The sequence below is a fragment of the Cervus canadensis genome, chromosome 3 (assembly GCF_019320065.1).
Source record: "Cervus canadensis isolate Bull #8, Minnesota chromosome 3, ASM1932006v1, whole genome shotgun sequence".
In the NCBI taxonomy this organism is placed as follows: Eukaryota; Metazoa; Chordata; class Mammalia; order Artiodactyla; family Cervidae; genus Cervus; species Cervus canadensis.
The window spans coordinates 50425078-50440266 of record NC_057388.1 but is presented as its reverse complement, the minus strand read 5'-3'; the positions used below and the strand labels follow the sequence as shown (position 1 = coordinate 50440266).

The 15189-nt window shown below is 35.5% G+C and overlaps 1 protein-coding gene and 1 long non-coding RNA gene across 3 annotated transcripts in view; one reads left to right on the top strand and one right to left on the bottom strand.

Moving 5' to 3' along the window:
• MDFIC (MyoD family inhibitor domain containing) overlaps window positions 1-11423 on the top strand; it is a 93695-nt gene extending 82272 nt beyond the window's left edge. For both annotated transcript variants that reach the window (XM_043463143.1, XM_043463142.1), the window contains exon 5: window positions 8710-11423. In XM_043463143.1, coding sequence (XP_043319078.1) covers window positions 8710-8957 — 248 coding nt within the window. In that variant the 3' untranslated portion in view covers window positions 8958-11423. The remainder of the gene's footprint in view (window positions 1-8709) is intronic.
• Window positions 1-15189, bottom strand: part of LOC122438350 — a 388736-nt gene that overhangs the window by 11089 nt on the left and 362458 nt on the right. The gene's annotated exons all lie outside the window — the stretch shown is intronic.

Here is a 15189-nt window from a genome sequence, read left to right as displayed (position 1 = left end):
CTAAACATAGATAATATTGTGACCAACTTTAGCAGACTGTTTATGTAGTGATTCTTTCTAGGAAAATGCTTTTAAGATCTAAAGTAGATTTTGTTATCCAAAAGTTAAAGTCAACCTTCCTATTAATTAAACTTTTTGGATTAGAGATATTTCAACTGGCCAGCTAATAAAGTCAGCACTGAGTAGGTTCAAGTATGGTTTTACTGTCTTTGCTTTCTAGCTTCTTGAGAAAATAAATGGATAATAGTTTAAATATGGGAAAAGATTATTATTTTTAAATCTCCTGCTGTAGCCAAACACACAAGATTGACTAAATCTTTCCAGGCAGATTTCTGCTCCACTCTTCTGCAAATTCTCTTAGAATTGCCTTCTTGAGTCTTCTTTTTAAGTATTTGAACTAAGAACAGAGCCTTTAATAAACCTTCTTAGGTTAAAATAGAATGGCTCTATTTTGGTGTGGTAATCAGAGTGAACAATACATTGAAAGGTAGAGAGTTGTAGCCTCTCTAGAATAAATATTGTGCCATCGTCATCATTGTTATCACAGTAATAATATTTATTAAGTACTTACATGATAAATTCTTTACTGAGTACTTTGTATATATTGTCTCTTTTAATCCTTATCTTAACCCTTTGAGGACAGTAACTTATTACCAGCAATCAAATATATGATTTTAAATATGTAGAGATTCAGTAAACTAATATAAATAATACTTGCACCATTGATATTTTTTCACTTTTCTTTTGCTGCCTCACTGCCCACATACTTTTCTTTTAATGTGTTTTAAATTAAACACTTCTACTAACTCAGCATTTAACTCCCTGGCAGGTTTCTGTCTAAAGCTCCTAGGAAACTTTTTGTTTCACTTTTTGTTTCCTTCTTAGACTTTATAAAAGGTGACTCTAGAAAGGACTACTTGAATCAGGATTAAAGTTAAGTCATGACCGACAATCACTGGATCAAATTTCTTCTGAGAATTAGGAATATTTTAATCAATCAGCTGCAAATCAAGCAGCAGGATCAACAAAGAGGAGAATGGAAAAAAAAAAACCTGCTCTCCACTTACTGTAATTTAAAATATGAATGCACTTCCCATAGGAGGAGAAGGGACTCCAGGACTTGGACACGTGTTAGGAAAATGATCAAGGAGTCTCTCTATAGGGTAGGGGAGAATGGTGCTGTTTTTCTTCCAGTTCTTTTGAGTTCATTTAGAGGAAAGATAATAGTAAAGGTTATTGTTCAGTTTCTCTAAGTGTGATCTTTATGCTGCAGTGGAAAACGTAACTTGCTCTCTTTCTTTTACCTCCTGACCTATCTCACTTTCTTCCCTACTAGGAAAATCTTGACTGTGTTTTGGCTAAGATGCATGGCCTCGCTGGGACAGCAGTGTGCCAGAGGGCTCTGTGTGGGAGGCGACTTCAGGCCAATTTATGCAAGCAGCCGGTCATTCTAGGGCCGTAGGCCAGAATGCTGTGCGTCCTCTGGCTTGAACACACACAGCTCCTTGGAGCTGAGCTACCGTGCCGTCTTAGTAAATATTTCCTGCCCCCACAATCACTTGAAGAGCGGAACTCCCTGGAGATGTCTACATCTCGTCCTTCACAGCTGACTTTTCACAGAGGCCAGATACTAACTTAGCCATCCTGGCTGCGATTCAGGATGACCAAAACCCACTTTCAGCCTGCTTTTGGATTTTATTGAGAAACAGTTGCAGCAAAGCAGTATCTAGCCTGCATGGTGAGTCCCCCTTTGTCCTCCCGGGGTGGATGTGAGCCTCAGCAGCTAAAGACATGGAGTCACCTATGGGTGCTCTGACTCTGCTTATAAAGCTAGAGTCAGGTTTGATTGCAGTACAGTTTCCTGAATTACTAATTACACATACTGACTGCTCATGTTTCAATCTGCATTTGCTCTTTGGCATATCGTTGGCCTGTTGGAAAAAAAATAATGAACCCGTTTCTTTGTATATACTTTACATGATGGGGACCTGATAAAGTATTTTCAAGCATTTTCAGTCAGAGGAAGTGTTATTAGAGATTACTCATGATAAGACACATACAAACCTGCCTTTGCTCAAAAATGGGTTGTGGGTTATTCTCAGAATTCACTGCTGTTTGCCCTTCCCTGTACTCTGCTGTTTGGTGTCTTTGTTCCAAGAAATTCAAAGCACCTGTCATACCACATCTTAAAAGAAGGAAACTAAAAAAATAGACTTATTTAGAGTACAGCTGAGTTTACTGTACAGAGTTTTCTGATGGCTTTTTGGGTTCCTTTCACTATAACAAATTGCTTTTCTCATATTTGCCTAGTATTTGGGGCTACCAATGATTGGGTAAATCAATTTGGGATAATTTTATTATTAAACTCATGTTTACTTACAAAAATAAATCTTCAGTCTCATTTTAAAGAGAACAAAGAGCCTCAAATTAGTCACAGATATTTCCACCAGTCACGTAAGATACTGTTTAAGTAAGGTTCAGTTGTTAACCTTCATGGCCTTGGGAAGCTATAACAGACCCTTACCAGATATGCCAGCTGCATGGGATTTAACATTGATGACCTTCCAGAGGACTAAAAGATTTTGTTTGGATTTATGTCTTCAAGTAATCTGTACTAGTTTTTGTTTGTTTGTTTGTGTTTAAAATCAAACACTGTGCCAGGTATTTCCCTTTATGCTTTCTTTCTAGCCCCTTGGCCGCTGACTTCTTTCTTTGCTTTCCTAAATTTACAGTAGCTGTCAGTCTTGTGCTGAATTCTCCTCTCAGTAACACACTGAATTGTGCAATTCTTTTGGGCCCAGTTTGGAAAAGGCATCCTTCCCAGAACCTAGTTGGCTTCTCAAAGGTTAAACGCTTTTGGCAAAAAACTACAAATATGACCGAATAAAACCATAAAAACTAAAAACCACAAGAACAGAAGGAAAAACAATTATTTCTGACAGTGAACTACATGGATGCAAAGGGCTCATCTTTTTTAAAATTTGTTTCTCCATTTGTCTTCTTAGTTTGTTAATTCTTATAATCCTCTCTTTGCTTCAAATAAAACCAACAACTCAATGCCTTTTATGATTTTCCATCCCCCTGGGGATGGGAGGGGTAGTAAACTATAACTGCTATTTCTTCTTAGATTATTTTAACCTTTTCGTTACCTCCCGTCACAATCAAACTACGCTTTCCAGAACACAACTGGAAAGAAAAATCCTTTTGGCAAGGAATTCAGATCAGGTTATTACACTGATTTGATAGGATTTAGGGATTCACTTTTTGGCTTGTTCCTTTTTTGTTGTCATATCTGAGTATTTTTCTACTTATAAAGTACAGAAAATGGATGTGGTTTTGGTAGATGTCTCTATGAATGCACCTTGCTTAATATCACTTTAATCTCTGAAATGAATTTTGAATTGTGGCTTCTTCAGATTTGATTTTTCAGAGCAGCCCAAAGTACTTTGCCAGTAAATTATGCAGGATAGGATAACTATTTTTTGTAAGTTTTAATATTTACCAATAAAGCTTATTTTTTAAAAATCTGTCATAACCATATACTCTACCAGTAGAGTTCCTGTTTACTCTCTACATTGCTCCTGTTCATACCTGAATTTTTAAGTTTTAAATTTAGATTACTTTTGATTGAGACACCATCTCTGTCTTGGCTGCCTGCCCTCTTTTGTCTATTTCACCAATGGGTCTGGAAATTTACGAGTTCTCCAAGTCATCAACTTTGTTCTTTCTTGAGGATAACATTTACTATCAAGTCTTCATTAAAACTAAAATTCAGATTCATCTTTAGAAAGAAAACATGAATCAAGGCTGAAAAAAGATCAGCAAGACAAATCATCAGAAATTAGTTATTTATAACTGACCTCCTCCAGGAAGATGTACGAAATGTTAAAAGTAGTCATTCCCACACCAGCAGCATAGGCTGCTGGATTAGACCATGGGTGATAGAGGGGGATCGTGTGGGCTCCGATCCTGGCTCTGCTACTGCCTGCCTTTGTGACTTTGAGCAGATCTCCTAAGTTTTCTATAAAACCTATCTGTGGTAAAACGGGGATAATGCCATTATCGCTTCTTAGAGATGTTATTTGAATCAAATGAATTGATATTTGTAAAGAGCTTAAAATAGAATTTATTACCAAGTTTCATAAATAAAGTACAAGAGTGGTAAAAATATCTCTTCTAAGATAACACATTTCTTAATTAATAAATGCTTTTTCTTCATTAATGCCAGGCTTCTTCTACATAAAACCACCATTGGTATCCATTATAGAAATTACACTATGTTGTTGAACACAGTCAAGGAGTGTTTGATCTATTTAGCACTAAGAATTTATTTTTTCAGGTTCTTTGTTTACTAAAAATACAAAGTTTAATAGAATTAAATTCTTTGTAGACCTTGTTAGCTACCAATGGAAATTTGGAGAGAATCTGTTCTTGGCTTAGGGCTTCTGATTTTTGTATAACAACTGTCACTATTGTCTAAGATCTGGAACAGATTTTAATTCTCAAATGAATATGTTCTCTGAGCAGCTATGAATGGTTTAGCTGTGACTGTCACCCCCATTCCTCTTCATCTTGAGGGCAGCTGATTTCATATCATTCACATTCAGTCACTCCTTCCTGACTACTATTGGTTTCCCATCCCGTTCTGTATACCAGAATGGCTGGACTCCCTTATTCTGAATAAGACACTAAAACTTTTCTATTTCATTCCAACACCAAATTTGTTAATAACTCCTCTTCTTTTCACTTACTCATTAGCCAAACTTGTCAATCTTCCACTTTACTTCCTTAGTCTATCTGATATCTCCATCTGGCATCTCCAGCTAAAGAAAAGATTTGACTGAATTTCTCTCCATCACTTCAAACTCTCAGTCTAAACATAAACTCATGTGCATCTTATCTCTTTACTTCAAAAAGTCAGTACCAAGAGAGGACAATCATATTTGACAAAGGACTGATGGATGGATGTCTTCACTACATGAAAAACTTCTACACGTCAATAAGAAAAACAGGCAATTCAATAGAAAAGTAGGGAAATACATGACACCTGTTTCAAAGAAGAGGCAACATGAATGACCAAAAGCATGAAAAGATGTTCAAATTTATTAGTAAACAAGTAAATGAAAAGAAAACCATCATGAGATGCCATGAACATCTTATGCCAACAAATTGGCATATATGAAAATATGACAGTTTCAAAGTTTGGTGAGGATGTGGAGCAGTGAGCATTCTCATACTTGGTTGTGGGAATACATTTTGGAGCAGTCACTTTAGAAACAAATGCAGTATTACCTAACTTGATTAAATATATGTGCATCCTAGAGCCCAGCAATTCTACTGTCAGTTATTTTGCAAGTTGGCTCTAGGAGACTTGCACAAACCTGTTTCAAACATTAATGTTTGGAATAGCAAAACACTGGAAATGACCAGAATACTCCTAAATAGGATGGATAAATATAATGTAAAACAAGTGAACTTTAACTACAAGAATCAAGAAAGGTATATCTGAAACATATAATATTGAGAAAAATGTTACTTACAGGAATTTATGTGGTATCATTTCCTTTCTGATAGATTATGTAGGGATATTTACACATTCATTGTTGTACAAAGTACAACAAAAAGCAAGGGAAGAGGAAGATGTACTTAAGAAGGGACCAAAGAGGGTTTCAAAGGTATTGTAACCCTCTAAGGCTGGTGGGAAGGCCATTCTTTCCCCTTAAAGATAAGTTCACTACATATACTTCAATGTATGATATATTTCATGATTAATCCATAAATGATCTAATGTTCAATAACTGTGCTTAAGGTACTTCAGTATCAGGTAGTTCTTATGGATTCCCCTCTTAGTCTTGAAATACACGCCATTCCATAGCGGAATACAAATTAAGGTTGGAAGTGTCCTTAGAATTAGTTAATATGGGTATTTGTTTGAAGATATGTTGAATAGAACTGACTTGCTTGCCAGTTAAACACTAACTTCTTAATAGGAATAATAATAATAATAAAGTCAGCTCTTTATAATGTTTCAGATATTTTACAAATCATGATGATAACATAATCCTAGATAAACTCTATTGAACTGAGACATATAAGATATCAGGATAAAAGCTTATAGAAGGAATGTAGAAAGAAGGAAAGTAGAGGCTCTCTAGAAACCCAGGACTTCCCAAGGCTATGGACTTGGATCCATGGAGTTGATTTCGCTGTTCTCCTGCTATGATTGGATACCATAGTCCCCCCTTATGTATGGTTTTGTTTTCTGTGGTTTCATTTACTCACAGTACCAAAGTATTCAATAGAAGACTCTAGAAATAGACAATTCATAAGTTTTAAATTGCATGCTGCTTCAAGTAGCATGACGAAATCTCATGCCATCCTCTCCATCCCACCCAAAACATGAATCATCCATTTGTCCAGTGTGTTCCACCTGTTCATATGTAGCAACCCTCTTGATTTCAGACCAACTGTCTTAATATCACCATGCTTGTATTCAAGTAACTTTGATTTCACATAATGACAGCTCCAAAGTGCAAGAGTACTGATCCTGGCAACTCAGATATGCCACAGAGAAGCTGTCACGCACTTCTTTGAGTGAATAGGTGAAAGTTCTCAACTTAATAAGGAAAGACACAGACACAGACACACACACACACAAAAACTATATGCTGAGGTTGCTAAAGTCTGCAGTAAGAATCAATCTTCTATCCATGAAATTGTGAAGAACAGAAAAGAAATTCATGATAATTTTGTTATTTCACCTCAAACTGTAAAAGTTATGGCCATAGTGTATAATAAGTGTGTAGTTAAGATGGAAAAGGCATTAAATTTATATATTTCAAGAGAGACTACATTCACATAACTTTTATTATAGAAAGTTGTTATAACTACTATATTTTATTAGTAGTTATTGTTACTCTCTTTGTCCAGTTTATAAATTAGACTTCATCATAAGTGTATGCATGGGGGAAAAACAGTAATATATAGAGTTCAGTACTATCCTGATTTCAGGCATCCACTGGGGGTCTTGGAATGTGGAGGACTACTGTAAGTGAAGACTACTGTACTACTAAAAACATTAGAGGAAGACAGAAACTCACAGACTTAGAATTCTATGATCCTTTTCCAGTTGTTCCATAGACCATTTTATATGAGAGTGGGCTTAGCCCTGAGAAGGATGGGAGGAAACACCAATGTATTTTTTTAGCCTCTTTTTCCCCCCCTCTGGCTGAACCAGGCAGCTTGCACGATCTCAGCTCCCTGACCAGGAATTGAACCTGGACCATGGCAGTGAAAGCCAAGAATCCTAACCATTAGGTTACCAGGGAACTCCTAGCCTTTAATTCTACAAACAACTCTGGAGTTTCCTTTTTGAGTTTTTCTTGACCCTCCTCTCTTTTTGCCATCTGGCATGTAAAGTATGTATTTCCCACATTTCCCCCTTTTACAAATTTATAGACGCTGCTAAGTTAGAGACTATAGAGAAACAGGGGAATAGTCAAAGGTGGGGAGGGGGTGGTTATGATGGAATACACAGTTTGATGAAACTCCATCAAAGGCACTCAATCTTAAAGCCAAATACAGAAACACATAAGTCATGTCACAGTGGGATATAGATAGGGGATTGTTCTATACTGTCTGTTGCTGTTCTTGGAAGCAGAATCCCCTCATTAAAGCTTGCATCATATGAAATTTTTAAAGAAGGAAAGGAACACAAACACACACCTATAAATAGTCCTGCTAAAAATTCATAAATATTTCTGAAATAAGACAAATGTCTTATAACATTGGTCTTAAATTATTTTATTGCATGTATTAAAGTCTTCCAGAAATAGACATTTTCTTCAGTTGCTCCTTTTACTTGACTCAAAATTCTGAGGAAAGAAGCTTAGAATATGGTGTACTAAATTTATTAGATTGTAATCTGTTGATTTCTCACTTCTTTATATCAGTTCATGACATTTGTTGTTCAAAAAGGCATCATTAGAGATGTCTCAGTAAAGTACTTCATGCACGGCAAGTGGGAAAGCAGTGTTACTGTGTCATTATTCACATTTGCTAAGGTACATATCCTTTGTTAGAGATAGGCAGAACTATCCCAGAAACAATGGTTGGGGCTAGGGTCTGTTTTTAATTCGTGTGAAACCAAAAAAATCAGGGGCCATAAAATTGAGCCAGTTTTATTGAGAAATAAAATATGCTGATCCCAGTTTAATGGATTCCAATTTAGCTGTTAATTTAATTATTCAATAACATACTGAATGTATCATTTTTAAATTTTTTTCCTTGCAGTTTTAGAGCAGGTGGGGACATTGCAGTAACTTTCTGTTTTCTGAAGGACTTTAATGTCATTTAGCAGAGAGCAGTAGGATATAGGGAAGAAGGATGAGAGGCACAGAGGTGTGGAACCTAGAACGAAGGACCAGTGCACAGTGAGTAATACTCTAACCCATAGGCACACACACACATGTATACACAACTACAGTCTTTCCCTCCCCACCAAATGCAGTATCTGCTTCTCAAGATTGTTCATTTAAATTTAACCTGTTTCTTTTCATCCTTCCAACCCACAGGAGACTTCTAGGACTGCAGGTCTTTAGGTTCTGGATTACTTACTTTCATCAAGTATTATTCAGCTTACTGATGATTTATATATTTTGTGTTCCTTCTTTCTCTGACTGTGTGGTCTCCTCCCAACTGAAAATGAAGACTGCTGTGTCCACTGTATCCTGGCCTGCCTGTTCTGTGAATTCCTGACCCTCTGCAATATTGTCCTGGGACAAGCTTCGTGTGGCATCTGCACCTCGGAAGCCTGCTGCTGCTGCTGTGGAGATGAAATGGGAGATGACTGTAACTGCCCTTGTGACATGGACTGTGGCATCATGGATGCCTGTTGTGAATCATCAGACTGCCTGGAAATCTGTATGGAGTGCTGTGGAATTTGTTTTCCTTCATAAATATTTATCTTCTGTTTGCGCTAAAACTGGAGAGTATTTTAAGTTTTTTCTTTTGAGGGAAAAGAAAAGCACGTGGTAAAATTCTCATCAAACAACCCAGTACTTGCACTGTTAACTTGTTATTTTAGGTAATCTCTGAAAGCCTTTTTTTCTCCCTCTAACCAAATCCACATGGTTTAATATGTGAAATTTTAACTACTTTTACACTTGTTAATAGGTTGCAGTGACTGAGGGACATTTTGGCCAAAAACAGAAAAAAAGAAGGAAAAAAAACCAAAATGTCTCCTCCTTTTTATACTTATCTCTCTCTGTTTCTTTTAACCAGTCTTAGGAGCCCCTTGCTCCAAATGTATTCTTTGTTGGTGGTTATTTAAATCAGACAACTTATTGTTAATGTTTTTGCAATGGTTAAAGTAAGATTCCTTAGAGTAGACTTTGGGGAACACGCCCACACAAGCGCTGGGCACCTCACGTCTGTGTCCACGCTCTGCTGGTTCACAGACGCGGAGCACCTGCCTTGTGTGACCTGCTGCAGCGCCGAGACGGATGGCGTTCAGCTGCCATCCAGAGAAGCAGAGGGAAGTTTAGGCAGAGAGACCTGTAAAGAATAAGCCAGCCCACAGGCATATCGAAGTCATGATTATGAGAGAGAAACTCAAAAGGCTGTAGGGATACACACAGAAAGGAAGAGCTAACGTCTATGGGAATATTCAGAGGGCTTCGAGGAGAATGTGGCATTTGAAGGAGGCCTCTTGGGATGAGTGATTCATCTGCTGCTTGAATGAATTAGCTTTAGGACCAAGTTTTAGGTGACCAACCTGAGCTGACTGTGCCCTTGAGCAGTTACAAGAAAAATGCCTCATGTATGTATTTTCTTTAGTTGTGGCAATACATCTTTCTTTAAAAACTATAAAATTTAAGTTAACTAAAAATAAGCATTTTTTTACATAATTTAGAGGTTATGATAAAGTTTTGATAAAAACAAAGCTTTATTAAAATACCTATATTTTATAAAGAATGTGGAGCACTTTTGAAAAGTTGCACTTAAATTAGGAAAATTTTTATATTAAAATCTCAGCATTTTGATTTTGATTTATTCAAATGCTTTTCTTTTGAGAGCTTTAAGTATTTTGCAAGGGGAAGGGTTATTTGGTTAAGAAGCAAACCCCCCAATATTTGTAAGCACAGTTAACTTTAAATACAAATTATTCCTTCCAGTGCAGTGGGAATCTTGACATCCATTACTATGACCAAATTTCAGTATTGCAATTTTACATTAAATCCAAATGGTGGGTTATAAAGATCCTTAAGTGTAAAGAAATAAGTAAGACTTATTAAGTTACTTATTAAGACTTAGTAAGTTACTAAGACATAGAGACTTTGTGTGGTACAGATGAAAAGAAGAGTAAATTTTCCTACTACATGCTCTTCTGCTAAGCTTGATGTCCCCAACTTGTAGTTTGGTTTGATTTAATGTAATACCTTGTAGAAATTTTGAAAGTATATCTTTGGATGAATAGTTATTTTTTATTATTCCAATTGAATGTCAAATTGATAGTAAAAACAAATGCATATTTTTAGGAAGCCTTTTAGCAAATGTAGGCTTTTAAGATTTTAAAACCTGAAGCATGGGTATGTCACCAAGAATTTTTCCTTTGAGATGAAACCTAGTTTCCACTTATATCATTACTTAAAAGGCTTAAAAAAGAAAAAAAAATAGCAAACTCTTGAATCCCCCTTTTAGTGCTCTTTACACACACACACACACACACACACTTAAATTGTCAGGCTTAAATAGAATTCTAGTAAACAGCTATCTATCTCTTCCTGGCCTAAAGAGCATTTTTGATGTAACAAATGAAATATGAGAACCTCTTTCTACTATTTCTTAGTAACCAGAATCTGAATATTTACATATATCCAAAGTTAACATGTATATATATTAGGATGTAAGAGTATCAACTTTATATTGATATATAAAACCTTCTAATGACCTGGAATTATTAAAATAGTATATCTGTTATACTGCAAAAATTCTATGCCAAACAGTTTGTCTAATATTTAAGTGTATCCTGCTATTTACAATGATGATGTTAGCACTTTTAAAATAATGTTTCTCTGTAACAGAGAGCATTAATTGATAGAATTTTAATCTCATATTTATATTAATAGTACTTTTCCTCTATTGTCTATTCTGCAGTCATACCACAAAGTACCTTGTATGATTTTTTAAAATAAATGAAAAAAACAAAAGTAGCAAATGTGAAAATATTTTCAATATGTATTTTAGAATTTCTGTATGTAAAATATTTTGTTGAATTATATGGCCATCATAAGTGCTCTAGTTTACAGTTACAGATTTGGTCTCTCTTTAAATGTGGAAACGTAATCTTAAATATTTTTAAACTGGACCTGTATTATCCTGAATATACTATTTTGAAATAAAAAAAAAATGATTAATCTAATTGATGGATCAATATTTAAATGAATTCAACTATAATTTAAAAGCTTAGGATTTTCTTTTCTTGTTACATCCTTCTCTGAAAGATTTCTTAGTCTCCTATGTAAATCACATGACTCATGCCCATAAATGAACTATGAAAGATTCAGATCAGTTTATACTGCAAATCATAGTTGACAAATGATTTCAAAACATGGTAAAACATGGTTTTCTGTTAAAACTTCACAGTAGAGCAAAATTCACATTTTTCACATTTGTTTTTTAGTAAATTGCTTTTACCTATTTGCTTTGGAATTATCTCCCAGCTTATTAAAAAACTGTGGTAAATATATATATATATATATATATATATATATATATATATATATGCTGGAATTAAACACAAAAGATCTATGGAATTGGGTATTTAATGAATTTCACCCAAAAGTAAATCATCAGAAGTACTTTCAACTAGGGTTTTTAGTGGCACAATTTGTAAGTAGTAGGAAATGTTTTGTTATTAGTATTTAACCCCTTGAATCACTTTATTTAGGAGAAGACATTTTACTTAGGAGTATAATAATTTTATTTTTGTGTTCTTATAGTATATTGACTATATCCATTTCCCTCACCTGAAATAGCCAGTGTTTCTCTGAACAGTTCATGGAGTAACCAAGGCAACCTTATGTAATAACTTTTCATTCTTCATCTATACAAACTCTTATCAGTGCCCTAGATTCTAATGTTATAAACGTCAAAGTCACTGCCTAACATAAATAAGATTCGAGTCCAGAGTCTCTGTGGCTTGCCTTCTTGAATTCCAGTTTCAATGCCTAGATTTACCCAACCATCTAATGAATGTTTATTTATTAATAAGATTATTTTTCATACTATTCAAGACCTTTATGCCCTTTCCAATTACGTGTGATTTGTAGGCCTGTAAGTTTATTACATCTAATCTGACAGGCAAGATAAAATTTCATCAGACACTATAATATCCATTTTTCTCTTATTTTAATACTAATATAGAAAAGCATACCATTTTTGTTTTAAATGACAGTTAATATAGGGATAGGGTTTATTCTACACTTAATATTTATATTTTAAAATTGAGGCTTGGGTACTACAAGGCATTCTTTTTAACCCTTCATCTCTATGTCCCGTATAATCAATAAATTTATGTGACTGTTTTCTTTAAGTCCCTCAAGGGAATCAAAAAACCCTCAGGATGTTTCAACCTTCGGGAGACGTTTGCCACTTTCCATGAGAAAACTGTTACTGAGGCTACGAATATTTACTTGTTCATTTCAGATTACTTTTAGAGATTATGGTTAAAATGGAAGGGGTTGATGCAGACCTAATGTGGAGGGGTGGTTTTCGCAAAAGTCATCACTGGTGACTAAATCCGCCATGTATTTTCACATTGCAGAATTCCCAATGAACACTGACTGCCCTCTCTAAAGGCCTGTGAATGAGTATCATCCAAATGACCAAATTTTAGTCAAGTTCAACAGGCAGTCTGGAGGTGAACAGGATTCTAAGCAGAGCCACATCAAAGCCTCAACTAGAAAGAATTTCTATCTAGGCAAGCAGAAATCAGCATCTCACTCTTCGTCACACTGGGACAGCTGGGTGACATTCTCCACCTGGGCAGTAACTATAGCCCCTGAGCTGCCAAGAGAGTCAGACACAACTGAACAACTAAACCACCACCACCACAAGCAGCCAAATGTCAAAATGAGTAGTTCCTTGCCTTCCTAGAGAACTGCAGCCACTAGTTGTAATTCTGTTTGTCCATTATTTATGCCCTTGATCCCTCCTCACCTTCACCCTTGCTAAAAGAGAATCTCAAATTTATTTGTGAGGTGACTGTGAAGAAATCAATTTAGCTAACCATGCCTCAACATATTACCAACAGAGGGTATAGATATATCTGTTAAAGATGAAGTATAGCTCTGCAATTAAGTGTTCACTTTCAGGCAGGTCTTTGAGGTTCAGTGGAGAATGTAATTATTAGGAAAACAGTGAAAAGCAAATTCACACAAATTCTCAGTTTAGCTTGAAAAACTGAAAAGGTTCTTAAGTTCTGTCTGATGCATAAAGGGGTAGAAGCAAAGGAATTACATTCCAAAGCCAAGAAAGAGGGTGTACAAAAGCAGCTGATCCACTTGACATAGTTCATAGCCTTTTGCAAAGGAATAAAAGCCCGTTGAGCAGGGAACCAAAAGATCTCATTATAGGATGAAGCCAGGCCATATTAAAGCTTGTGCACTAGTAACTATGTCTAAAAACAGCCTGCTGTTTTATATTGAACCAATACATTCTTAACTTGGTAGGTTGCAGTGTAAAGATGTACAGAGCCTGTCTGCTGGATGCTATGCCAATTACAGATGTGACGGAGTGGTGTCAAACACCTACAAATAGTTAGGATCTCAAGCAATCTTCGAGTGAAACAAAAGAAGTTTTAAAATGTCATCTCAAAACCTGGATAGCACAGTTCATCATGTGTGTCTGACTCTCAAGTGTCTCAAGATCACCTTTATTATATAATTTAATGTGGACCTCATATGATCCCTCAATCAGAATGCACAATTCTTTCAAGGACATGAATAGTGCCTGAGAGAGAAGGAGAATATCTTTTAAAAGTAACACCTTCAGATGACAAGGCATCTGTGATCAGCTCTGCAGGAACTACGTTTTATTGGTGTTGAGGTGAAGGAGGAGGGAAATGCCCATGAATACATATTAGACTTTGTTAGATCATCAGAAAGAATAATTGGGCATATTTATACAATTACATTTTTAGTAAACTATTATGCCAGCTTAACGATAATACATATTCTGGTAAAAAGTACATTAAATGGCAATCCTAAAGCAATTTGGCTGCTGAGGATGTCATTTTTTTTTTATCTAATTATTCACAAATTAATGAATAAAATTAAATTCCAATCACTGAAGAAAATGGAGCAATGGTGAGAATCAGAACTGCAGATTAGTTAAAGCAAAGATATGCAATGCATAACAGAATTAAAGCATTTCTTTTATTCAAACTCAGTGCTTAAAAAAGAACAAATCCATCATCTTGAAATTTGACTTGTAGCTTGACATTAAAAATAATATGAGTAGAATTTTCAGTGGGGTAAGCACAAAACTAGTTCAAGGCGTGTCACTCTCGATTACTGTACTCAGGTGGTGTGCCCATTAAAATTCCCACTTGTGGGCTCCGCTCACTATGCAAATGGGGTCATTACCTGGAGAATTTAATTGGTTATGACACTGGGAGTAGGACTTTTCCTTTCAAAATAAACCTACTTACACACATTTTCACTAGAAATTTGATTGTTATATATATTTCGGATTGTTTTGCTCCATAAATATTTACTGAAATTGGACTATCTTTGCCTACTAATTTCTCACAGATAATTCAAAGTGGATCCAAATTACTTTGTGCATGTAGTTTTGTTTGTCTATAAGACTGGCTAGAATGATTTTTATAAAGCATGTTGCTTAACAAAATATTATTTTGAAACATCTTTGTATCTCTCACTCTACATGTGGGTACATTTCCAACGAGGGTTTTCATCACTGAATAGTATGCATGTTTTCTCTTTCATCATAGTTCTAAATATTTACTCTGAGGGGCTTCTTCCATGTTTCTGCTTTTTTGTCACTTAAAAAAAAAAAGTATAGTTAAAACGCTGACCTGCCCTCATGGGTGTATAATATACATAGCATCACTGAGGAGCCATGCTTGTAACATTTGCAAGGCACTTAAATTCACTGATAAGACAG